This window comes from Nannospalax galili, unplaced genomic scaffold, assembly GCF_000622305.1.
Source record: "Nannospalax galili isolate Female #2095 unplaced genomic scaffold, S.galili_v1.0 scaffold763, whole genome shotgun sequence".
Taxonomy (NCBI): Eukaryota; Metazoa; Chordata; class Mammalia; order Rodentia; family Spalacidae; genus Nannospalax; species Nannospalax galili.
Genome location: NW_008349451.1, coordinates 1,680,417 through 1,702,782, shown reverse-complemented (window position 1 = coordinate 1,702,782; position 22,366 = coordinate 1,680,417). Strand labels below are relative to the sequence as shown.

The following is a 22,366-nucleotide window of genomic DNA, read 5'->3' as shown; positions in this document are numbered from 1 at the left end:
AGCAGCATGTGCTGCCTGATCCGTCTTGCCCATGATGATTTCATCTAGCCTCAAGAGCCCTAGATTCCAACTGATCGAATATGTGAATTTCAGGAGAGCCATAAGCTTCATTAGAGGAGTCATAAAGACATAAATTCCTTACAGTGGCTAACTGGCCCTAAATTGAGTCTGGCCTTACTCAAGCCTTATCAACTGGTCACTCCCTGGACTGAGAGAGACTTTGTGGAGCCCACCTGTCTCCTTTAGAGCTATATATAACTCAACCTCCTGCCTGAGCAAATAATCTTTGGAAGATACCTCAAGGACACCAGACCCTGGCACGGCATAACACTTGCAGCTGTGCACAGCAGAGTTCCTATATAAGACCAGGCTGCTCCCACTTCAGCACACAGATAATCACTCCTCGAGGAACAGCTATCAGCCCTTCACTGGGCTTCTTGAATCCAGAGAGCACATTCCTTGCCTGCCGCAGGTCTGGCTCTGACTCTTATTTCCAAACTTTAAACTCCTTTTAACACCAACACACAGACAAAGCCAAGACCACAGGAAGCCTATTAGAACCAGAAAATGTTTTCAGAGCTTGGATGCATGGAGATTTGGTCCATGTTTTCTGGGGAACAGTTTCACTGTGTAACCCTTGCTGGCCTGGAACTTCATGCAGCCTACGTTGGGCCTCAGACTCACAATCCTGCACCGCCATGCCAGCCTGGCCCACATTTTCTAAGAGCTGCACACTGGGAACAGCCACAGACTGCGGCCAAGGCAAGGACAAGCACCAGCCAGCAGTGGGCTTCTTGGCAGGGGAACAGTTCCATGGTCACAGCAGGTGCAGGAGCTTGGAGTTGAACTTCTGTGGAACTGCAAGAGTTGGAACTTTGTAAGCAGAAACTGATAGAGGGACTGGAGAGATGGCTGAGTGTTAAGAGCACTGACTGCTCTTGGAGAGGACTCCGGTTCAATTTCCAGCACCTACATGGCAGCTATGAACCATACTTAATTCCAGGGGAATCCGAAGCCCTCTTCTGACCTCTGTGGCATTGCACAATATGGGTGCACTCACATACATGCAGGCAATACACTCATACACATAAAATAAAAATAAATATTAAAAAAACTCATAGAATGCCCTGGCTGTAGAAAACCGGAAGTCCTCTAAAACTTTGCTGACCTTATCTGCCTCTGAGACTGCTGCTAACCCTATCATCAATCACACCCAATCAGCCACTCTGAGAACTCAGGGAAACTGTTTGAAACAGGCTGTTGCTCAAGAAAGCCTTGTCCTGCTTGAGCAGTGGGGCTCCAGAAAATAAGACACGTAGACCCAGCAGCTGCTTTGGCTTCCTCATGCTCAAGGGGGCCCCTGTGAGCTCTAACTCTCCCCATTCCCATTCCAGGAGGAGGGAAGGCTGAGCTTGTTTAAATAAACGCAGTCTCGGCTGAGATCAGGTGAGGGCTTTCCTATTCCTGTATTCTGCACTCCAAAACTTAACACAGACTTTACTCTTTTTGTTACAAGTTATAAAACAGTTCATGACCTTGGAAATCACAGAATTTCTTTAAAATGAATACCTACCCCTTATTAGTCAAATATGCAAATTGCAGTAATATATGCAAAGCATGAGACCCAGCAGGAGTTCAATAACGGTGATTACTCTTGATACTGTTGAATCCCACAGTCTTTTAAGTACAAATTGTGAATACACATCCCTATTGTTAATGCTAACAGATATTAAAACAAGGGAGCATTTTACTGGTGATTGCTTTTTAATCATGAGGAAAGCTACCATTCAACTGAGTCCCATGGTTAAACTCCTCCAGAGTCCTTTCTATGCAGAGCTGCTGCGGGGGAGCGAGAACAGATAAGGCTCAGGGAATAAAGTTTCGTTTAAGTCTGGAGGTGAAACTGCAACTACCCCATCTCCACCCCAACTACCCCATCCCCGACCCCAACTACCCCGTCCCCCTCCCCAACTACCCCGTCCCCCACCCCAACAGCAACGTTTTCTCATTTTCTTGTATGAGACTATTTTAAACAAAGACACTTTTTGTTTTGCAAATCGGATTTTATGCACGACTTTATTATTGTCGCCCCCAATTTTTATTATCTAATAAGCAAAGACTAAATTATACGTTTCCCTGAAATACAATCAGGGTTTGTTTCTTTCAATAATTGTGACATCAACATGCTTTGACCTAGGTGATCGTTGTCTATCAATGTGAGGGTTGACCCCACGCTGGGAATTTTCTTTCCCTTCTGTCTGACAGGCCAGTCACAGCAACACACTGAGTTTAGAGGATGCTAATATAAACCTTGCCCATCTCCCTCAGCCCATCCTTCTTCCTCAGACAGTTTCCCAGCAGTTCTTTGATGGAGACACAGTCTTCTGTCTCCAGGACAAACTGTTCCACAGCCTTACATCCCGGCAGGTGGCTCTTCACTGACCCACTCCTAACACTGTCCAGGACAACACCCCTGATGGCTTTAGGCTCTCCTGGAACACCAAGGATGAGAAACAGGCCTAAGCAGTCCTCTCCTATCAAGCTACAAAACTCTTCCAACTTTTCAAACCTGCTTCTTTTCCATGACTCTTCTCCCCTTGACTCACAAGGCTGTGGGTCCCTCGGGGGAAGAGAAGCCATCTGCAGAGTTTGCACTGCCAGCTGAAGCCGGATTTGCTTGTCAGGTCCCCAGAAGGTCCAAACCCAGTCTGCCCCAAACAGCAAGGATTGGTGCTTGGTCATCTTGGTGGTGGTGAGCCATTCGTCCATACCCTTTTCCTGGCAGAAGGTGATGAAGTGGATGAGGAAGATCTCGTTCAGTGTGCCTCTAGCAGGGCAGAGTCTACTCAGGGGGTACTCGAACCCGAGGTACTCCTTCAGTTTCTGAGCTGCTTGGACTATGGCTCCACTCACCACCTCACACGGGACGAGGACCTCGTTACTGTCTTTGAGAGCCAGCTGTTGTGACGCCTTCTGCCCCATGTTTCCTGGACCTGATCAACACGGCTTGTGGGTATCAGGCACAGACTATCAGAATTGCTTGTCAGAGGAGGATTTCTGCAGCAAAGTCCCATCTATGACTACAGCCACCAGCTTCCAAATGCCACAGCTTCCCTTGTGGCTAAGCATATAGACCTGAGGGTGGACAAACATGTGAGGGCTCCATTTGCCAACTGGGTGTGTTATGTTCACAAAGACTCTGGCCAAGTGACAGACATCGAGTGTCACATAGAACATCTGTTCTTCTCTGGGTTACACAGACTCCAGGTTTAATCTTCCGCAAGCTCATCCCAGCTGGGCTCTTTCCAAAATACAGTTAAATTAAAAACAATATGTTGGTTTTTTAAAAGTGTTTGGGCTGGGTGTGGTGGCACATGCCTTTAATCCCAACACTTGGGAGGCAGAGACAGGTGGCATTCTGTGAGATCAAGGTCAGCCGGGACTACATAGCAAGTTCCAGGCTGGCTGGGGCTACACGGAGACCCTGTCTCAAAAACACTGGGTTAGACCCATACATCTTTTTCTACAACGAATTTCTTCGAATCTGAGTCCCTGTAGCTTCCTTTTCCTAACTTCTTCTGTCCTGACCCACTGGTCCCTGTCATTTCTTGCATGTCCTTCATACATGCTTCTGAGGCAGAGATCTCAATTTGTCTGTTTATTCATGTCATAAACTGACACAAACAAACTGAAGGACGTTCACAAGTAAGCCGTCACTGCTTTGCGCATCAGAAGCCTATCTGTTACTCCGAACGAGGGCACACTAAACAATGGCAATTAAAAACACAGGCAACTATCAAGTGACTTTATTTCTTTTCATAAGGTAAGGCCAACAGTGGGTAATATTTTGTAAATAAAATATATAATCAATAGTTTTTAACCTTGTCACATATTATGTTACTATACAATAAGAAATTTGGCATCTGTAACTGTCTCCTGGTATTTTCAACCAGGTTCTAATAACAAATTGAGCTTTCCAAATGGTGTCATTTATTCACATTAAAACTCCAATACAGGAAGAACCCAATATACTTATCATGAACAGTAGTGTCCAAAGCAAATCACTGTTGGCATCAAATCATTGGTTAGGCGTTAGTGTCCCAAGATACACAATGACCAGTTCATAACTTTCTGAGAACATAAAAGGTGATACCACTGATACTCAAAAATAGGTTATACCAAATCCATTACAATCAACTCAACTGCTCACCTCCACCCAATCTGTGAATGCCCAATCTTTTCCACAGCTGGCTCTCATTACATGTAGCCCTGAATGAGAAAGAGATTGCCTTTAACACCCTCAGAACACACATACACATGCACACAGGGCACAGGAACAGCTTTTGCTTATCTTCTGTTTTCTGTTTGGGCCTCGTATGACAGAACATGGGCTACATTACTGAACAGGACAGCCACTAGAATCTCCTGTGCAAATGCGGAGCACTTGACTTCTCACTGAAATAATCTAAAACCCCACTGACAGCCTGGGCCACGTTCAGCTGACACGGCTAGGCAGGCCTAGTATTTCAATGTAGTACGTTAAGCAAAGAAGAAAATAAGAATGTAATACTGTAAAGGCTTTTGTTTTGGTCTTGCTTTCTTCAAAGTCATTCTGACAAAAACTTTTGGAGGGAGATATGGATACATCTGAACGAATTCAAGTGGTAATGTAGGATGGCCTCAAATTCTTCCTTCTAAAGTCAATGGGTCCATGATTAAGGATGGGATTCTTGAACTGCTTGAAAATTTTGTGGAATCATCAAGTATATTTCATGTATAATTTAGCTTGAATGACTAACATTGTTAAAATGCATCAGTGGAGGAAAAAAAAGAGGATTCTGATGTCTTTCAGGAGCCAAGTGGTATATAAAAATTTAGATCACTAAGCTTTCTTCTTTTTTGCTTTGTTTTTAATATGATCTTTGATCATCTTCTTTATGTCACAAAATAAAAGTTCTGTTTTCTATATACTGTATATATACACATATTTAGAAAAATATATAAAAATAAGACAGTAAGAGTGGAGGTGTGGCTGGTGTTTGGTGACACACTGCATGCATCATGAAGCCCACACACTCATCTGCTGGCCCAGTGAGCATTGATGTGGCCAGATCACTTACATCCTGGTCGCTGCTCCCAAACCCTCCAACCTGGAGATGTGAACGAAACACTCTGGTAAAATACTCATCTTAAATGCAACACTTTAAATATATCACAGACTTATACATTAAATAGAGGAAAAACAAGCGTATTCCATCCACCAGTGTCTCATCTTCCACAGCATCTTTCAGTGCCCCTGCCTTCTGTTTCCACTTCTGTCTGAGTGAGCAGAAGTTGGAACAATAAAGGACAGACAACCTGTCACCTGTGACACACAGTATTTGAAGAACAAAGCTGAGAAAGACTTTAAGGTCCTGGTCCTTGCCGGGGCACTCTGGTCAAACGTTTGAGTCTTCATCTGTGATGCTGGCACTGGGGGAGCAGGCGGCAAAATCTTTAAACATGTCGTCTTCCTTTAACATGTGCTGGAAAGCAAGGGGACAGTGAGTTACATATGGAGTCCTGAGCTCAAAACCGCATACCCTCCAACCTGCATGGAGGGGTCTGTGCTTTAGATGCTTTCAGAGGAACGTTTTCAGTTCATGGCACACACTTACTGTGAGGTTGTTGATGCCTTCAGAGAATGCACCTATCTGTCTCACTGTGCCTTCTGAGTCCTCCATCTGCCAGGAACAGACCAGAACAGGACAAACATTCACAATTTCAAAAGTGCAGATGAGACCAACAATTAGTCAACGTGCAGAGAACAAGAGGCTGCAGAGCGCTTATCCCCGAATAGACACCTGTATCAAACTTCTGTCTCCCGAGGCTCAGGGATCATTGTGGAAGAGAGGGCAGAAAGACTCAGAGCCAGAGGGAGTGGAGGACCACAAGGAAACAAGAGTTTTCCAGACAGCTAGGGAGTTAGTTATTCATATGAACTCACAGTAACGGTGACAGCATGGACAAGTCCCATGCAAGCTCAAACCAGACAAAATCCCAGCACAGACCTGGAGAAGTGGGTAAAAAACTCCAACCCAACCTAAGGAACTTTTTGCAGCTAATAGCTGCTAGGTAGTGGGGAGACAGTGTCTTACAGGGATGGGACTCTTGGTGGGTCCAGTGGATGGAACCACACTGAGGGACACTGGGGGACACAAGTCAGACTCTATAGGCCATAGTATACATATATGTGTGTGTGTGTGTGTGTGTGTGTGTATATACGAGTGTTCATTAAATAGGGTGGGGGCAGTGAGGGAGGTGCAGAGAGGGGAGCAGATCTAAATGCCATCAAACTATATTGTATGAAAATCACAAAAATTTAATTAAAAAATGCAAAAAGAGAAAGAGAAAAAGGTGCAGACAAGTGGACGGACACGTTCCTGACCGCGGCAACGCTGCCTAGGTCTTTTTATTTTTAAATTTATGTATTATTTTTATTTTATGTGTATGCATGTATTGCCTGCATGTATGTGAGCGCACCCATGTCGTGCACTGCCTGCTGTGGTCAGAAGAGGTGGTCGGATCCCCTGGGACTGGAGTTATGGACAGTTGTTGGCTGCCATGTGGGTGCTGGGATTTGAACCCGGGTCTTCTGCAAGAACATCCAGTGTTGTTAACTGCTGAGCATCTCTCCAGCCCCCACTTTCTAGGTCTTCAGATCAGCACCAACAAGCAAATACATCAAATACTTAGGACAGTACCTGGAAACAGCAAGCCATGCATTCACGTCCGCTCCGGTTTATGTTTAGGCATTTGGAAACTTCAGGCTTCAGCATCCTTGATTAGGCACAGTGCATAGCTGTCACTAGGCGTCTGCATGCCCTTGACCCCACAGTGCGGTTGCTTACCTGCTCTAGCCGGTCCAGATCGTCCTCATCATACAGCCGCATGTCCAGGCCAGGTTGAAACCCCTTCTGAGAGGCACTTCCTGACGCCTGTCCCAATTCCATTGGACAAACATATTCCTCCCCATCTTCGTGTTTCTTCTTTCTCAGATTCCCGAAATTGCTAAAGGTAAGTTTCTTTGGCTTTAAAAGCAAACAAAAGATGCCCAGGAGTTTGATGACTAACAACACACAATTTAATTTCTTGCCTCATTATACAGAGAAAGCAACTACGTGATTAAATCTGCATCAAAAGCCAAAGACATCCAGACACACGAGCAATGCACCCAAATATCATAAACAGTCTTTGTCGTAAGGCTCAGAAGATTAATCTTACTGTTTCTAATCACACCACAGACTAGATACATTAAAAGCCTTTGTTCAGATCAGGCAGGACCTAATACAATAGGAATGCTCTCGGGGTTAAGTCCAATTTTTCGAGTCTTTTCAATATAAGATCAATAAAAACAGTGGTCTTAGCTGGGCCTAGGGGCACAGGTCTCTAATCTCAGCGACTTGGAAGCTGAGGCAGGAGAGTTACAAGTTCAAGGCCTGCCCAGGCAACTTAAGAGTACTCTGGCTCAAAATGTGGCAGCACATGCCTTTAACCCCAGCACTCAGAGCAGAGGTGGGCGGATCTGGGTTGGGGGTTTTTGTTGTTTTGAGACAGGGTTTCTCTGTAGCTACAGCTGGCCTGGAACTCACTATGTAGATCAGGCTGGCATTGATCTTACTTACAGAAACCCACCTGCCTCTTCTTCCCAAGTGCTGGGATTAAATGTGTGCACCTTGTATGAAACCTGGCATCTTTACCTTTTTTTATTTTAACCTTTTTTTTTGCGGGGGGGTGGGGGGCACAGGATTTTTCTACGCAGCCCAGGTTGACCTTGAATTTGTAATCCTACTGCCTCAGCCTCCGGCACTTGGGGATGAGAGGTGGGTGACACAACCCCTGGCTTCAAATATCTTAAGTAGCTTTTCCTAAATTACAAGCCTTGCCATTTGTAAGGCAGAAAAGCTGACTCTGTAGAGGAGAAACCTTGCTGTTTATTTATTTTCCTGTCTGCAATGTCAGGAGATCAAACCCAGGCCCATGTGTTCTGAGCTATACTTCCAGTCCCAGGTCTTCCTCTCACCCCAGTTCACCTACAGGAAGCAGATCTGCTGTGATCACAGACTGGGCTCACATCATAGCTGTCAGCACAGCAGATGCTGACCAGCCAGCATCACCTTCCTCAGCTCTAAGAGGATGAATGACTTCAGCAGAAGCTTTGAAAGTGTACTCAGGGCTGGAGAGATGACTCAGCGGGTAAGAGCTTTAGCTGCCCTTACAGAGGACCCAGGTTCAGTTCCTATCACCCACAGGGGAGCTCAGTTGCCTGCAACTCCAGTTCCAGAGGATCCAATGCCCTCTTTTGGCCTCTGTACACATTGCATGAACGGTCACACTTACATACATACAGGCAAAGCACTCATACACATTAAAAAAAAAAAATTTTTGCCAGGCATGGTGGCGCATGCCTTTAATCCCAGAATTTGGGAGGCAGAGGCAGGCGGATCTCTGTGAATTTGAGGCCAGCCTGGTCTACATAGTGAGTTCCAGGCCTGCTGGGGCTACAGGGAGACCCTGTTTCAAAAAGCAAAACAAAACAACAAAAAAAAGCACTCCTTTAATTGTTCTTGAAGAAATATGTATACGTCGTATATGTACATATATAGAGTCTTTCAACTCATTAATAAACAGTCGATTCCTTCGCAACCGTTACACAGCCATAAAATGGCACAAGCTGAACCAACCTTCACTTTGGCAGTAGCTGTTAGCAGCACGTAATCTGGCAACTCCATGGCATCACGCTTCTGGTGTTGAGCCTCAGCCCCAATCAGGAGGTTGAAGTGGGTGGCCAAATGTCTTCGCAGCAAGGTCTTATTTGGCGGGATGTTCAGCAGCTGAGCCATAGTTTCAACATTAAAACGAGGCTCTAGAACCTGGAAGAAAAGTACCTGTGTCATCCATGTTTGCCCTGCAAGTTCCTCACAGTCTGGCTCATCTCCAGTGACCCTCTCAACAGCCCAGGGAGGCAGTGGGGGGTGGAGGCTGGCCCCACAATCCAATCACGCTTGGCCAGCACACTTCTGCTCCCACAGCGCTTTCTCTGCAAGCTATCCCTCAGGAAACGTCCATGTGGGGGAATACCATTTATACCTTGGTAGGAGTTTAAGTCATGGTCACGTCAAAGACAGCAGCTACATGTTACTCAGTGTTAACGGACAGTAAAGAGAAACTGCTCTGGAGTTTGACAGTGTAGATAAGAACACTTTGCAAGTGGGATCCGCAGCAGACAGCACAGGAGGGCTGGGAAGGAGGACCTCAGGGTCACGAAAAACAAACGGATACAGGACTTGTGTCCTCCACCTGAAATGCTCGGAACCAGAAGTGTTGCAGACCCTGCGTTCTCTCAGGTTTAGGAATATCAGCATACAATGATTCTTCCTGGGGATTGGACCAAGTCTCAAGAAAATTCATTTTGTTTCACATGCACTTTACATACACAGCTTCATAGGAACTGTTCTAGTTTCTTTTTATTTCTGTGATAAAAACACAGACCAAAAACATCTTGGGGAGGAAAGGGTTTATTTGGCTTATAACACAGTCCATCATCAAGGGAAGCCAAGGAGCTCAGGGCAGGAAGCTGGAGCACAGACCACGGAGGAACGCTGCTTACTGGCTTGCTCCCCTGGCCCCTGCTCATCCTGCTTTCTTATACAACATAGACCCACCTGCCCAGGGTTGGCACCACCCACAGTGGGCTGGGCCCTCCCACAGACATGGCCACAGGCCAATCCAATGGAAGCAATTCCCCAGTTGAGGCTCCCTCAACCCAGGTGTGTCAAGTTGACAACTGGAGCTGTCTAGCACAGTAACTCAATGTATTGCTAGCGTATCTGAATTAGTCTATGGTCAGGTGTGGAACGGTCTACCTGTGAGGTGGAAGCACAGTGTTTCCAGATTTTAAAGCAATGCAGATTTCAGAGTAGGGATGCTCGCCCTCAACATGCTGTTCATCAGACTAAAGGGAACAGAATAGCAGTCGATCTCAAACTGAAACAAGAGGTTGGGGGCTACAGAGATGGTTCAGGGGTTGAGAGCACTGGCTGCTGTTGCAGAGGACCCGGGTGCACTCCCCAGCACCCACATGGCAGCTAACAACTGTCTACAACTCCAGTTCCAGGGGATCCAGACACCTTCTTCTGGCTTCCGTGAACACTGCACAACCTGGTTGCACTTACTTGCATGCAGACAAAACACTCATACACATAAAATAAAAATAAATACATTGGTTTTACCATGAGCCCTCCATGGACGCCACTGCCTCTGAGATTGGGGGCATATTCTGCCAAGTCCACTGAGCGCAACCACTCCATCACTCGATGGTTGGTCCATTGCTGAACCTCAGACGGGGTGATGTTGTTCTGTGGGAACAAACACACATCGTGCACTTCACATGTTGATGACCAGATACCTAATACTGAACTCGCACGCAGGATCTAACAGGTCTGCCCTGTGGAGCATGCTATTTGACATCCTACGAAATGCTCAAAGAAAGGGCAAAATGTATTTGCTAATTTGATTTCTCTAAAAGAATTTGTAGCACAGATTCAAGTTTCCTTGTACACTAATAAGATAAGGTAAAGGCGGTCTTTATAGTGATATTTGACTCTGCGGTCAAGGTGGCCGGAAAATAACACACCTGTGAAGAAGAGGAGACCTAAATGAAAACAAATTTTGGCTTCAGTTACACAGCGGAAACTTCGTGGGGATGAAGGAGAAATACAGAAAAACAAGGCTCAAGAAGTGAACGAGCCCAGGTCTGTGGCTCTAAGGAGAGCAGCTTTTCCTGCAGGTCTTCAGTGGAAATGGGTCTTAGCTTTTCACACGTGGACGGTCATGTGTGTGTCTGTGTGCAAACCTCTGTCTGAACCGCTACCTCATCGGACGGCCGCCTCCGCAGGCAGTTTGGCTCGAAGTTGTTGATCCTCAGGACCTGGATGGCCCTTTTGATACTGAGATGGTGCAGCACACTCACAACCTTCAGAGTCAGCAGGTCATCCTGTGGAGGAGAGAGAGAGGACAGACGTCACTGGGTTGGCCCACAGCAGGAGGGCCGTCCTGGGGAGTCCCAGGACACTGAAGAGCCCTGGACTTGCCTCTGCCTGTTACTTTGCTGTTCGGAACAAATCCCGCACTAGAACCTCAAATCCATGCTGTTCCCAACACAGCTCTCCACCACCTGCTTTTCCTCCCAGATGTCCGGGTTAGGACAGCATCACCCCAGGGCTCTGACAAGCTCCCACTGCGCCACTACAAAAGACAACCTCTTTTATTTTAGAGGCCAGAGGACAGTCTTGCTAGGCTAGCCTCCAACTCAAGATCCTTCTACCTCTGCCTCAAGAGTTGCTGATGACACACCATCATACCAGGTTCTCTCACTGCCGAGTTCCACCCCAGCTCCAACCTGCTCTAATTTGTACACACTGCAAGCAAAGGAAAGCCTTTGTTTCCTCCTTGGCTTCCAGAACTTGATCTGCAGGCAAACCAGATACTCAAGTACCTGTGGGGACACCAGCTGAACTGCCCCCTGAACTCTCAGCACACAGTGAGAGGCGGGGAAGCTCACTGAGGATCAAGACTGTTTTCTGAATTAAGGCCCCTCAGAGCTTCCCTGGCCCAGGATGGCTGTGCCTCACCTAGCACACATGTTAACCAATGCGAGAAAAACTGTGTCTTTCAGTGCGAAGATTCTGGTGATAGTAAAAGAGAAGAGAAATTAAGAATTCCAGGTATCAGATATGTCACCAATCAACCTCTTCAAGGAAACACATTCACAGTCTACAGCTACTGGGAACAATTCCAAACCTGCCAAGTACACCATGACAAACATCTCAAAAGAAGGTGACCTCAGAGGCAGCATCAAGATAAGCCTCCTTCCAAACACACCCGGAGAACCAACAGGAGGGCGTCCACTGGGCACACCCTTCTGATAACATGTGTCTTGTGAAAAAAAGAGACATGAATGTAACCTACCATAGAAAAGTTTTAAGATAGCTATTAACTGAGCAAAAGTTATTTCCTGAATTTTGTTAGGGTTAATTTATTAAATGTAGTATCTTATGTTAAATTAGAAAAAGCATTTAACATTTTTTTTCTAAAACTGTGATACTCATTCCATTCCAAACACTTATTATTTAATAAATGTTATTTTCACTTAATTAAAGTCTCAGATTAAAAAAATTTAAATGCATGTTTACAATATAAATACAATGTTAATTGCTTCTGAAAACATATCTTGAAATAATTTTAGACTTACACAAGTTTCTAGATAACGTAGTTTCATGTACATTTTTATACTTCTAATGTTAATATCATATAAAATTGTGATGTACTTATCAAAACTAAGACATCAATACAGGCAACAAAATTAAAGCACAGATTCTAATTTTAAGTTTTCTTATATTAGTGTGTTATGTATGTGCTCACACATGCATCTGTGTGTGCGTGCATGTGTGTGTGTGTGTGTGTGCATACACAACTTTGTGCAGTCCATTCTCTCCTCCACCTTAACAGGGGCCCAGGAACAGAAGTGGGGTTTGTACAACAGCAATTTTACTTGCTGAGCCAGCGCCCTGGCCCCATTTTAGCTTTGCATCTCACATTTTCCACCAAGATCCCTTTCCTGTTCCAGGATCCAATCCAGAATGCCACATTCAAACACATGCTTTGTGGCTCAGGACTTTCAGGGCCACATTCTCCAGGGTCACTTGCACTTTCAGTCATGACAGTCATGCATCTGCTCTCTGTGATTTTTAAGCCCGAATCTGCACGCATTCCTTGGGACATGCTCACACATCCACAGGCAGGTCAACTGTCGCTGAATTTTGTTCCAGGCGGAATGTTACTAAGACACCAGTCTAGATCCAGCCTGAGTTCAGACACTTATGCCTTCCTAGCACTTTCGAGTCATGGAAACCTGGTTCCGTTATCCAGTTTCTCAATTCTTTGTTTCCTCATCTAAGGAATGGGTTCATGATAGTCCTAACTGAAGGGCTGAAGGTGGGGCATTCAGGAGTCCAGCGCTTAAAAGAGGACAGTAAATCTGAAACGCACTACACAGATTAGGGCTATTCGTGCAAGTTTACATGATGTTTCTGCCCAATGTATAAGGATTTGGGTTTAATGATAAAAGGAGGGAACAAATCCCCTGAGCTAATCTCTAGATTTCCTTCACAATGAGAAATTCCCACGGGAGATGGCTGGTTAAGCTTTCCTCCTATTTAACAAAGAAAATACTTAGGAGACAGCCTAGTTTACAAAATGTTCTTTTTTTTGTATTTTTATTTTTTTATGTGTATGCGTGTATTGCCTGCATGTAGGTAAGTGCACCCGTGTCGTGCAATGACTGCGGAGGACAGAAGAGGCTGTTGGATCCCCTGGAAATGGAGTTACGGACAGTTGTTAGCTGCCATGTAGGTGCTGGGATTCGAACCCAGGTCTTCTGCAAGAACAGCTGGTGTTCTTAACCACTGAGCCACCATCTCTCCAGCTCCACAAAATGTTCTTTAAATAAAACTATCTTGTGTAGAACATTGATCATTCTATGGACTCTAGAACAAAGTTCTCCTGGAATCCATCTCTCCTGTGGGTTTAAAGCAGGGGAACAGTCTTTTTGTTCACTGGCTGGAAGGCTAAAAATGCCCAAAAGAAGGAATCAGGAGTAAAAGTCTAGCCACTCCCTTCTCTCCTTTACCTCAGTAACTCCTGACCTCAAAGACGTGAACTGAAGTAAGAAAGGTTTCAGGCAATGGTTGTCCAGGGAAGGGAAAGGGGAAGACCAGTCCCTGTGGAAGTCAGGGCAAAAGGAGCTGCCTAACTGGACGGCCACTGCACGATATGCAATGTAGAAATGGCCGCACTTCAAACCCACATTCTCTCTACCTCAGAAATTTTTAAAAAATATTTATTATTTTTATTTTATGTGTATGAGTGTATATTGCCTGCATGTATGTGAGCACACCCGTGTCATACAGTGCCTCAGAGGTCAGAAGAGGGCTTCAGATTCCCCTGGAACTGGAGTTAAGGACGGTTCATAGCTGCCATGTGGGTGCTGGGAATCGAACCCGGGTCCTCTGCAAGAGCAGTCAGTGCTCTTAACCCCTGAGTCATCTCTCCAGCCCCCCTCAGAAATATTTTTATGAGGTATGATTCACACACAATTAAATGCACTCATTCAATATTTGACTTGTTGAACATATTAACTTTCTCGATAGCACAGTCTAAACTTAGTTTTGCTTGGCTTAAATTGGGGATTTGAAATGATCCCAAAGCTGTAGCAATCGCCAAGCCCCATGACATCAACCTCACAGGAAGTGCCCTGCAGAGCCACTTACAACAGTCATGTAGTGCAGCATTCGCCCGTCTACCCGCCCTTCATCAAACTGGGGCTTGTACTGAGGGAGGCCAATATCATCCAGCCATCCTAGAGGAGAGAAGCCAGTCATGACCAGTTAAACATCTGCCTTGAGATCAAGAAGATAATACGACAACAATTATCATTTTTCAAGCCTCTTACTAGTGACCCAGTTGAAATCCAGCTTTCCATGATTGGTCTCCTCCTCGGACCCCAGGGCTTGCAGGGCTAGCTGCAGTTTCTTTCGATGAAGTAAATGCTTGATTCCGAGTTCCTGAAGCAATAAACAGTGACGCTGACCTTAGAATTCCACCTATGGGGCTGGGCCGCCAAAGGATGTGGAGTCCTCCAAGATGAACGGGTCTTAAAGTCACAGCTCGGCATGAAGCTAACACACTACCTCAGGCTGCTAAACCAGTTCTACATTAGAGGAGGGTACAAACCTCAGGCCAACACACTGTTGCGGAAGGGGCCCAAGGAAGCAGAGCCGGTGTGGTGGCACGCTGGACATTTCTAGTGGCTCCCTTTATTGTAAGAGAGATAACAAGTGTGATGTGGGTTTTACTCTTATTTTGTATAAAACGATAAATAATTGGAACATAAAATAGTGTTTTTGTCTTCTGTGACATAAAGTTGAACTGCACAGAATACATTGAAAAGTCTAAATAAGTCTACTAAATGACTGAGACGCAGGAGCTTAAGGCTATTACATGATAGCTATATAATTACATAAGCCAATACTTACGGCTTAACTTTTTCACAGAGAGTCGTCAAGAGTAGGCCCTTCCTTTTAAGATTATGAGATAAAATAAGCAAGAGAAATAACACTGGCTCCCCTTACACGCCTTTGTTTTGGGATACTAAACAACTGGATATTCATATTTTGTGTGTATGTGTGTGTGTGTGTGTGTGTGTGCAGACACATGGATGTGTTGCTAGAGAAGAAACCGGCAGGCCCCAGCCATGCTGGAGGATCACCCTGCCAATGGGCTTGCACTCACTCTCGGTATTGTGAAACAGGGCAGAGAAAGAAGTCACCTTCTCTAGATCTTGCTGAGAAGCCTGCAAAAGCGTCTGGCCAGATATGATCCAGTGCTTGCCGTTATTCAGGTAGGACCCCAAGCCTTGCTCTGCCAGCCAGCTGCAGACTTGCTCCTTGGCCCATTTGGCAAATGGCATATCCAAGTCACTGTAGAAAAAGGAAAAACGTGTAAACAGCAACCCTAAGCTGGTCCTGTGACTTAGAGTCACCTGAGCAACTGGACAGTCAACGGATGCAGACACTTACTGATGGCTGTGAAAAGCTTAATTTATTTTCTTTTTTAAAAAAATATTTTAATTATTATTTTTTATTTTAAGTGTATAAGTGTTATGTCTGCATGTAGGTAAGTGCACCCATGTCGTGCAATGCCTGCAGAGGACAGAAGAGGCCATTGGATCCCCTGGAACTGGAATTTCTGACAGTTGTTAGCTGCCACAATGCCTGCAGAGGACAGAAGAGGCCATTGGATCCCCTGGAACTGGAATTTCCGACAGTTGTTAGCTGCCACATGGGGGCTGGGATTCGAACCCGGGTCTTCTGCAAGAACAACCAGTGTTCTTAACCGCTGAGCCATCTCTCCAGCCCAATTTGTTACCTTCTAAGATCCCTGTCTTGATTTCAAATGAAATGGCAAAAGGACTGATGTGTGCTATCAAGAACCTATTCTACAGAAAAATACCAAGATGAAGCACCACAAGTCACCACGCCAGATCCAACCAACGCCATCTGACAACACACCATGGAGTGTAAAACTCAAGTCTATCTTGAATTCACTTTGGCAGAATTATGGTCTCGCTCTGGCTGAGAATCACAAAGATGATATGCTCCCCAAGTGCGGGAAGGAAAAGTCAAGACTAATTCTGTTTTATTGAGACATACAAATGATGTTTGACTGCTCCATTTCTGAACGAGGCTGGCTCCCCCCTCCTTCAGCAACCTAGTGGTCCCCAACTCCTGGGAGGTCACCATATAAATGCTGTACTTAGTGCGGACACCTGATTGGCAGAGTGTCGTGCAGCCTACAACTCTCGGACTAAAGCAATCCTCCTGCCTCAGTCACTCAGTATCAGGGACAACAGGCACCACCCCACCTGTTGGTGTTCTTTCTGTTGTGAAAAGGAAATGTGGCAATGCCATGACTGAGAAAATTATTACTATCCTGTGTGTGCTGTGTGTGAGTGCGGGTACAGGCACCCCAAAATACTTTTCACAGCAAAAGGGAGCTCTTTATTGTGTTCAAAGAGAAACACGTGGCAAACGAGACCATTTGGCTTTGGAAGAAGGCCAAAGAACTTTCCTCTTGATGAAGCCTGTGTCCACGGTTCCACCTGTGTAAGGAGTCTGTTTAAAAAGTTTCTGGCTGATTACTCTTAAAAGGTTTAGTGCCAACACCTTGTACTGCAAGGTTCCAGCCCCACCCTTTACGCTTGGTATCAGTGTAGTGAACTCCAAACCAGCTGTACACCTGGATAAAGTATAGGAAGAGTTCTTAGTCCTAGTAGATAAAACAACGTACAGTGCCCCGCCCTCCAACTAGCTTAAGGAGACATTTACTCCTTCAGTTGAATAAAGTATAGTCTTGGTAAGTCCTAAGAATTCTGACTCAGTTTGCCTTTAAATACTTCCAAAGATTCCATTAAGCTCTAATGTTTACTGAATAGTTATCGTCTGCTGGATACGTCACACAGATTACCTCATTTAGTCTCTACAGTCTGCTTTTAGGGTAGGTGCTAGTTCGTACTACAATAATGAGAAAAGCCAGACACCCAGTAGGGTGCTGAGAGCAGAGAGCGCTCCATCTAAGCAGGCTGACCCACCATCCTCACCTCCCCCTCCCCCTGTAGTGCTGGAGACGGAACCTGGGCTGGGCCCCCATGTATGACAGGCAGGACGTCTGCTGCCGAGCCCCATGCCCAGCCCTGAGGTCTAACCTTGTAACAACAACACTGCCTCATCTTCCCAAGGCTTTGCATTAGAATACGCCTCACAAGAGGAGCTACGCCACCCAGGAACAGTGCGACTGACACCTCACCTCCTGACACAGCCCTCACCTGCACAGCTGTGCCAACCACTGACAACACCACCCCACCTAGGCACCACGGTAAGCCAGGGCTTCAGCATCTCAGGTGCTCACGAGACCTGACAGTGGTGCTCACATCCATACACTTTGGGGTTCTTACCCGACAGACTGTCCCAAATCTCGAGACCAACCCAGCCGAGGGCCTGCGGTGGCCCTAGTCCCTCCTCTTTTGAATTCAGGCTCCGACATGTCCTCTGGGTTGAATGTAGTTGACTGACTTCTCCTAAGTCTGAAGAAACAACACACATGGCCATATGTTACACTGGAGGACGCCTGTCTTTATAGTTAATTAGAAGATTTTTGTATGCCATTAACATGGGTATTTGAATTTAAATGTTAACTGAGGCCCAAGGAGTTAATGAATTCCAAATCACAATCTTCCTTCCAAAAAAGAAGACAAAGTCTTACGATTTGGTTCCCACTTTCAATCCATAACCCCATTACCCTCTAATCCCAACACTCTGGAGGAGGAGCTCTATGAGACCGAGGCCAGTCTGATCTACATGGTGAGTTCCAGTACTCAAGCAGCATGGGACACAGGACCTCTGCCTGTTCCTTCTTCCACTTACTTTCCAAAGAGTCTCATGATACCGCGGGACTTCTTTTTAGCATCTGGAGATGATGGAGATGTCTGGAAGGGATTGGTCCCCTGTGAGTCTTTGGACCGAGATGTACCAGCCAAATCTAGGTGCTCCACTGCCTCTTTTTCTGTCTCGGCTGTTCCAAGCATAGAACAGAGACTGGGTGAACATGAGGAGATACTAACCTCGTGGTTTTCACAACTTAAGAATTCTTCTTTTGGTCTCTAAACCAGTGATTTACAGATTTCCCTGTAAATATGAAAAATGAACATAAATGCACGTTCCCTGCAGTGCACTCTCTTGTATAAAGTTAGTTAACTTACAGTCACTCCTTTGAGATTAAAAGTGTGACACTGAGTCCCCACTGAGGGCGCTGCGTACGCGCTCGGGAAGCCAGCCTTACAGCAGAAAGCAAACACAAAAGACAAAAAAAAAAAAGTGTGACACTGATCTGGGTGTGGTGCTGTACACTGGTACATCCCGAACTCCAGAGGCTGAGACAGGAGTACGATGATTTGGGGGCCAGCCTGGGCTACACTGTAAGACTCTCTCTTTAGAAATGGGCAGAGCAGGGTTGTTACATTCTTTTCTCAAGTGGTTTTCAATGTGTCATGCGATTATGTTGATTTTTGCCATAGTACTCGGCATAGCGAGCGTCCACCTACACCCTTTAAAATCATTACCTTCTTTATTTTCAGTCATGACCACCGTCTTAGATCTGCACCTGATGTACCTTTGCTCTAGACCTCTCTTTCTCTCCTTCCTGCCGTCCACTCAGGTTCTGCTCCCGGTTCCCTCTTCAGCATCTCTCAACAAGCTCACCTGCTCTAAACGCAACACTACATCATGGTGTCATGCATGCATAAGCAGGTGGCATCAAAACCTCTGGGCCTCCCCTGCCAGCCTCAGTGCGTGTGCAGAGTGCCAACTTAAGGTGCCAGGGTCACCTTGGATCCACCAGCTCCGCCCAGTTTCCCCAAGTCGTCTCTCAAATTTTACTTGATACATAATTAAAATTCGATGTCATTTTACTCTTCACCGTCCTTTGCCATTTAGATCACACAGCACTCGGGAGGCTAAGGCAGGAAGGTCTCAGGTTCAATGACAGACCAGGACGCATGGTGAGGCCCTGTCTCAAGAGAATTAAAAACTGACCCTAGCCCACACATGCCAGGCCCCGAGAAGATGTGGCTGGAGACGGGCATGTTTTCTTTAGATATGAAACCAGCCCCTGTTGGTTTTGCCTTAGACAAGTTCCTGGTACATCTGCCACTGCAGACCTTGGGCTGTGCACAACGTTGTTCCTACAACTCTCCACTCCTGGAAGAACAGCCACAGGAAGATGTGGCTACTGTTCCCCCAGGTGACACTTTATACGGGAAAAAAAAAGGTTCAAAAACCGTAAGAACAGGGTTTTAGCGAGTTGCAGAAATTGGATTTTCTATGAAGCAGGGCTGTGATTACAGTTATAAGCAGTATTTGCCTGTGAGCATCAACTACAGTCCTGGAAAGATGCAGAAGTAGCTGGAAACAGCTGCCCATCTAGAACAGTTTAGCTTATGCACACACTGTAGACATTTTGACCACGAAGGATGTCACTTCGCTGGGACACATGCATTGGAAGGAGACACACGGACAAGAGCTTGGGAAAGCCGGGGGGAACCTATCTACTCTCATCCACAGCCACGACGGGATTGGCTGCTCCTGATAATGTTCCAGTTCAGCCTCGTTCTAAACACATCATGCTTCCTTTATTCTTTTGAAGACTTTTTCTACACTATCCCCCACAGAGAGAAAAACTGAACTTGCTCCTGATAATGTTCCAGTTCAGCCTCGTTCTAAACACATCATGCTTCCTACACTATCCCCCACAGAGAGAAAAACTGAACCTCCTCTCTTCAAATCACTGGTGGAGATCCCTCAGACACCATCTAAAGTCACTCCGGTCATGACTAAATTATCTCCATCTTCAAAGCAATAAAATGTCAGAATGTTCCCACAGGAAGAGTGCGTCTGAAACTGTCATCTCTGGCCTAGCTACAAACATTTCCGTGAGGAGGCTGGGGAAATGAACACGTGGGAAGGGCTGGGAGTGAGTGTGACAGTGTGTGTCAAGGGTGAAAGAGCTGGGATGTACAAGGCCAGTCCATTCTAGTCCTGTGCCCTGCAGGCTGCTGGGCATTTCTAGGCCCTCTTGGAGCTGCTTACAGTGTCAAAAGCATTGGTTAAAACTGCATGTTGGAAGCAAAGGCTCTACAGGGCCTGTCTTAGGCAAAGATGAAGGAACACTCTGGAACAGACAACTATGTTTTCTGATGCCTGCCAGCTCGCTTTCTAGAGATCACAGAGGCCAAGAGTGGGGATTAGACGGAGCACAGCGCTGGCGAGGACTGGCATGCAGGGGTACGATACCTAAGGTGGGTGCACTGGCACTTCGTTTACGATCTTCAGATATCCCAACAATGCACACAATCACACGCAGCCCAATGGAGAGAACACAGGGGTGACAAAATGAAAGAGATCAGACACCTCGGCGGCAAACACCCAGGGGAGGAGCACTATACTGCACTGAGTACACAGATGGCACAGGGTCATCCACTGGCCGGTTCATCCCACCACAACACAGGACTAGCTGAATGAAGTCCCAGAGCACGAGCTTAGGTCGTTTTGCTGTTTTACACCACAGGGCAGAGATGGGGTGATGCTGACGTATCTTCACGCTGCTACATTAAATCCACTAAAACACTTTTTGCCCACGTCCCTCCCCCAGGCATTCACCTTCATTTCTGAGACAGAGGAATGCATACACAGATGAGCACGGGGTGGGTGGAGACTAGCCTTTCCTCCCCTCTGGAAGACCGAGGCCCCGCAGCCTAGCCACACGTACCCAGGGCCTTTCCTCCCCTCTGGAAGACCGAGGCCCCGCAGCCTAGCCACACGTACCCAAGGCCCACAGCCTAGCCACACGTACCCAGGGCCCGCAGCCTAGCCACACGTACCCAGGCCCCGCAGCCTAGCCACACGTACCCAGGTTTGGGGCACTTGCTGTCCTCTTGTTACTTTTGATTTTAAAAAATCCCCGGCCAAAGGAGGATCTGGCTTTTCGAGTGCCAAAGGGGTTGTCGTCCACGGAGGCTTCATGTCCTGGGGCTCTGGGAGGGAGGGTCCCCAATTTGCAGCTGTCCGCTGGAGCTTTATCCTGAGAGGCGAGGAAACCGAGCCTCAGAGTGCATCGTTAGGACACGCCAGTCTCACCTCCAAACTGTGTGTCGCGGACACGGCTCATTTCATTTCAAGGAACAGCTGAAGTAACACTGAGCACTAATGCCAGTGGCCTATTACAGACGTTTACCAAGTCTATTTCCAACACTGCTTAAGCAAAAGCAACATGTGTTCACCTCCAATCTACAATCAGTATGTGTATGACTTCAAATGTTTAAGACAGACTTTTACACCATTGAATTTTACCTGCTGCACTCCTCCAAGCCATGATGTGAACATACCACACACCCGGAGTGGCAGATTTCTTACTTTCCTGGCAACTACGGTAGAGAACGGGAAGCCTTCACATTCTCTCAGCTACACCACTAGACAGCTAACATCATTCTTCTGCAAAACAGGCATTGTGCAAGCTTTTATACTAGCGATAAGGCGGCTTACTCCAGTTTTTTCAAACATTCTTCTCCAAGAAGAAGAAGGGGTCTAATCAGCAGCTATTTATTGTGAGCTTTTGGACCATCTGAGTTGGCAATCATACAAATAAAGTATGCTACACTGTTTTAGTGTTATTCGGAGCTGTTTCTAGATGCGTTTCTCCTTTCTCTAACATTTCCTGCTCCCGAGGGTGTTGAAATGAGGAAAGAATAGAGGCATTTAATGCTACGCCATCTGCCACTCATCATACTGAGAGTCTATAAACGGCACAGACAGACACTGGCTGAATCTCAGCCCTGACACTGAATCCTTTGGTCTGTTTCTGAACAATGCGTTGAAGAGACCTGACTGACAGCTGTCGCCACTATTTCCCACGTCTACCTACAATGCCTCGGTGCTCAGAGCTGACAGTCAAATCCAGTAAGAGGTCTACCTTACTGGAATCCTTCCTTAGAAGGCTCAGGATCAAAACCCAGGGGAAGAAGACCTGGGATGCACACCGATACCCTCTTTAAATATCAACACATGTGGGCACATGAGTGCCATGGCACATGTGTGTAGAGGCCGGAGGACAAGTTGTAGGGGTCTCCTTCCACCTTGTGGGTCCCAGGGACTGACTC

General features: G+C 46.2%; 2 protein-coding genes across 8 annotated transcripts in view; both read right to left on the bottom strand.

Annotated features, from left to right (window-relative positions):
- Positions 1–2,062: 2,062 nt before the first annotated feature.
- On the bottom strand, positions 2,063–3,643 carry Rep15 (RAB15 effector protein). Its single transcript, XM_008846898.3, has one exon. It carries the CDS (start codon positions 2,980–2,982, stop codon positions 2,290–2,292), a length of 693 nt encoding a protein of 230 aa, XP_008845120.1. The 5' UTR covers positions 2,983–3,643; the 3' UTR covers positions 2,063–2,289.
- A 148-nt stretch (positions 3,644–3,791) lies between these two features.
- Ppfibp1 (PPFIA binding protein 1) overlaps positions 3,792–22,366 on the bottom strand; it is a 168,942-nt gene continuing 150,367 nt past the window's right edge. For 2 of the 7 annotated variants that reach the window (XM_029570323.1, XM_029570321.1), the window contains exons 17-29: positions 21,120–21,291; positions 20,505–20,537; positions 18,081–18,228; positions 17,612–17,740; positions 15,428–15,578; positions 14,552–14,663; positions 14,370–14,458; positions 10,895–11,035; positions 10,272–10,397; positions 8,724–8,912; positions 6,891–7,070; positions 5,658–5,723; positions 5,374–5,525 (exon numbers count right to left, since the gene is read on the bottom strand). In XM_029570323.1, the coding sequence (XP_029426183.1) occupies positions 5,439–5,525; positions 5,658–5,723; positions 6,891–7,070; positions 8,724–8,912; positions 10,272–10,397; positions 10,895–11,035; positions 14,370–14,458; positions 14,552–14,663; positions 15,428–15,578; positions 17,612–17,740; positions 18,081–18,228; positions 20,505–20,537; positions 21,120–21,291 (1,623 nt within the window). In that variant the 3' untranslated portion in view covers positions 5,374–5,438. Of the gene's footprint in view, positions 5,526–5,657; positions 5,724–6,890; positions 7,071–8,723; positions 8,913–10,271; positions 10,398–10,894; positions 11,036–14,369; positions 14,459–14,551; positions 14,664–15,427; positions 15,579–17,611; positions 17,741–18,080; positions 18,229–20,504; positions 20,538–21,119; positions 21,292–22,366 lie in introns of all 7 variants that reach the window. The other 5 variants (XM_029570325.1, XM_008846894.3, XM_029570320.1 and 2 more) reach the window with 4 other exon arrangements.

What these genes read in the sequence shown, in the direction of transcription:
- Rep15 (XM_008846898.3), bottom strand. Translation starts at nt 2,982, where the DNA reads ATGGGGCAGAAGGCGTCACAACAGCTGGCTCTCAAAGACAGTAACGAG.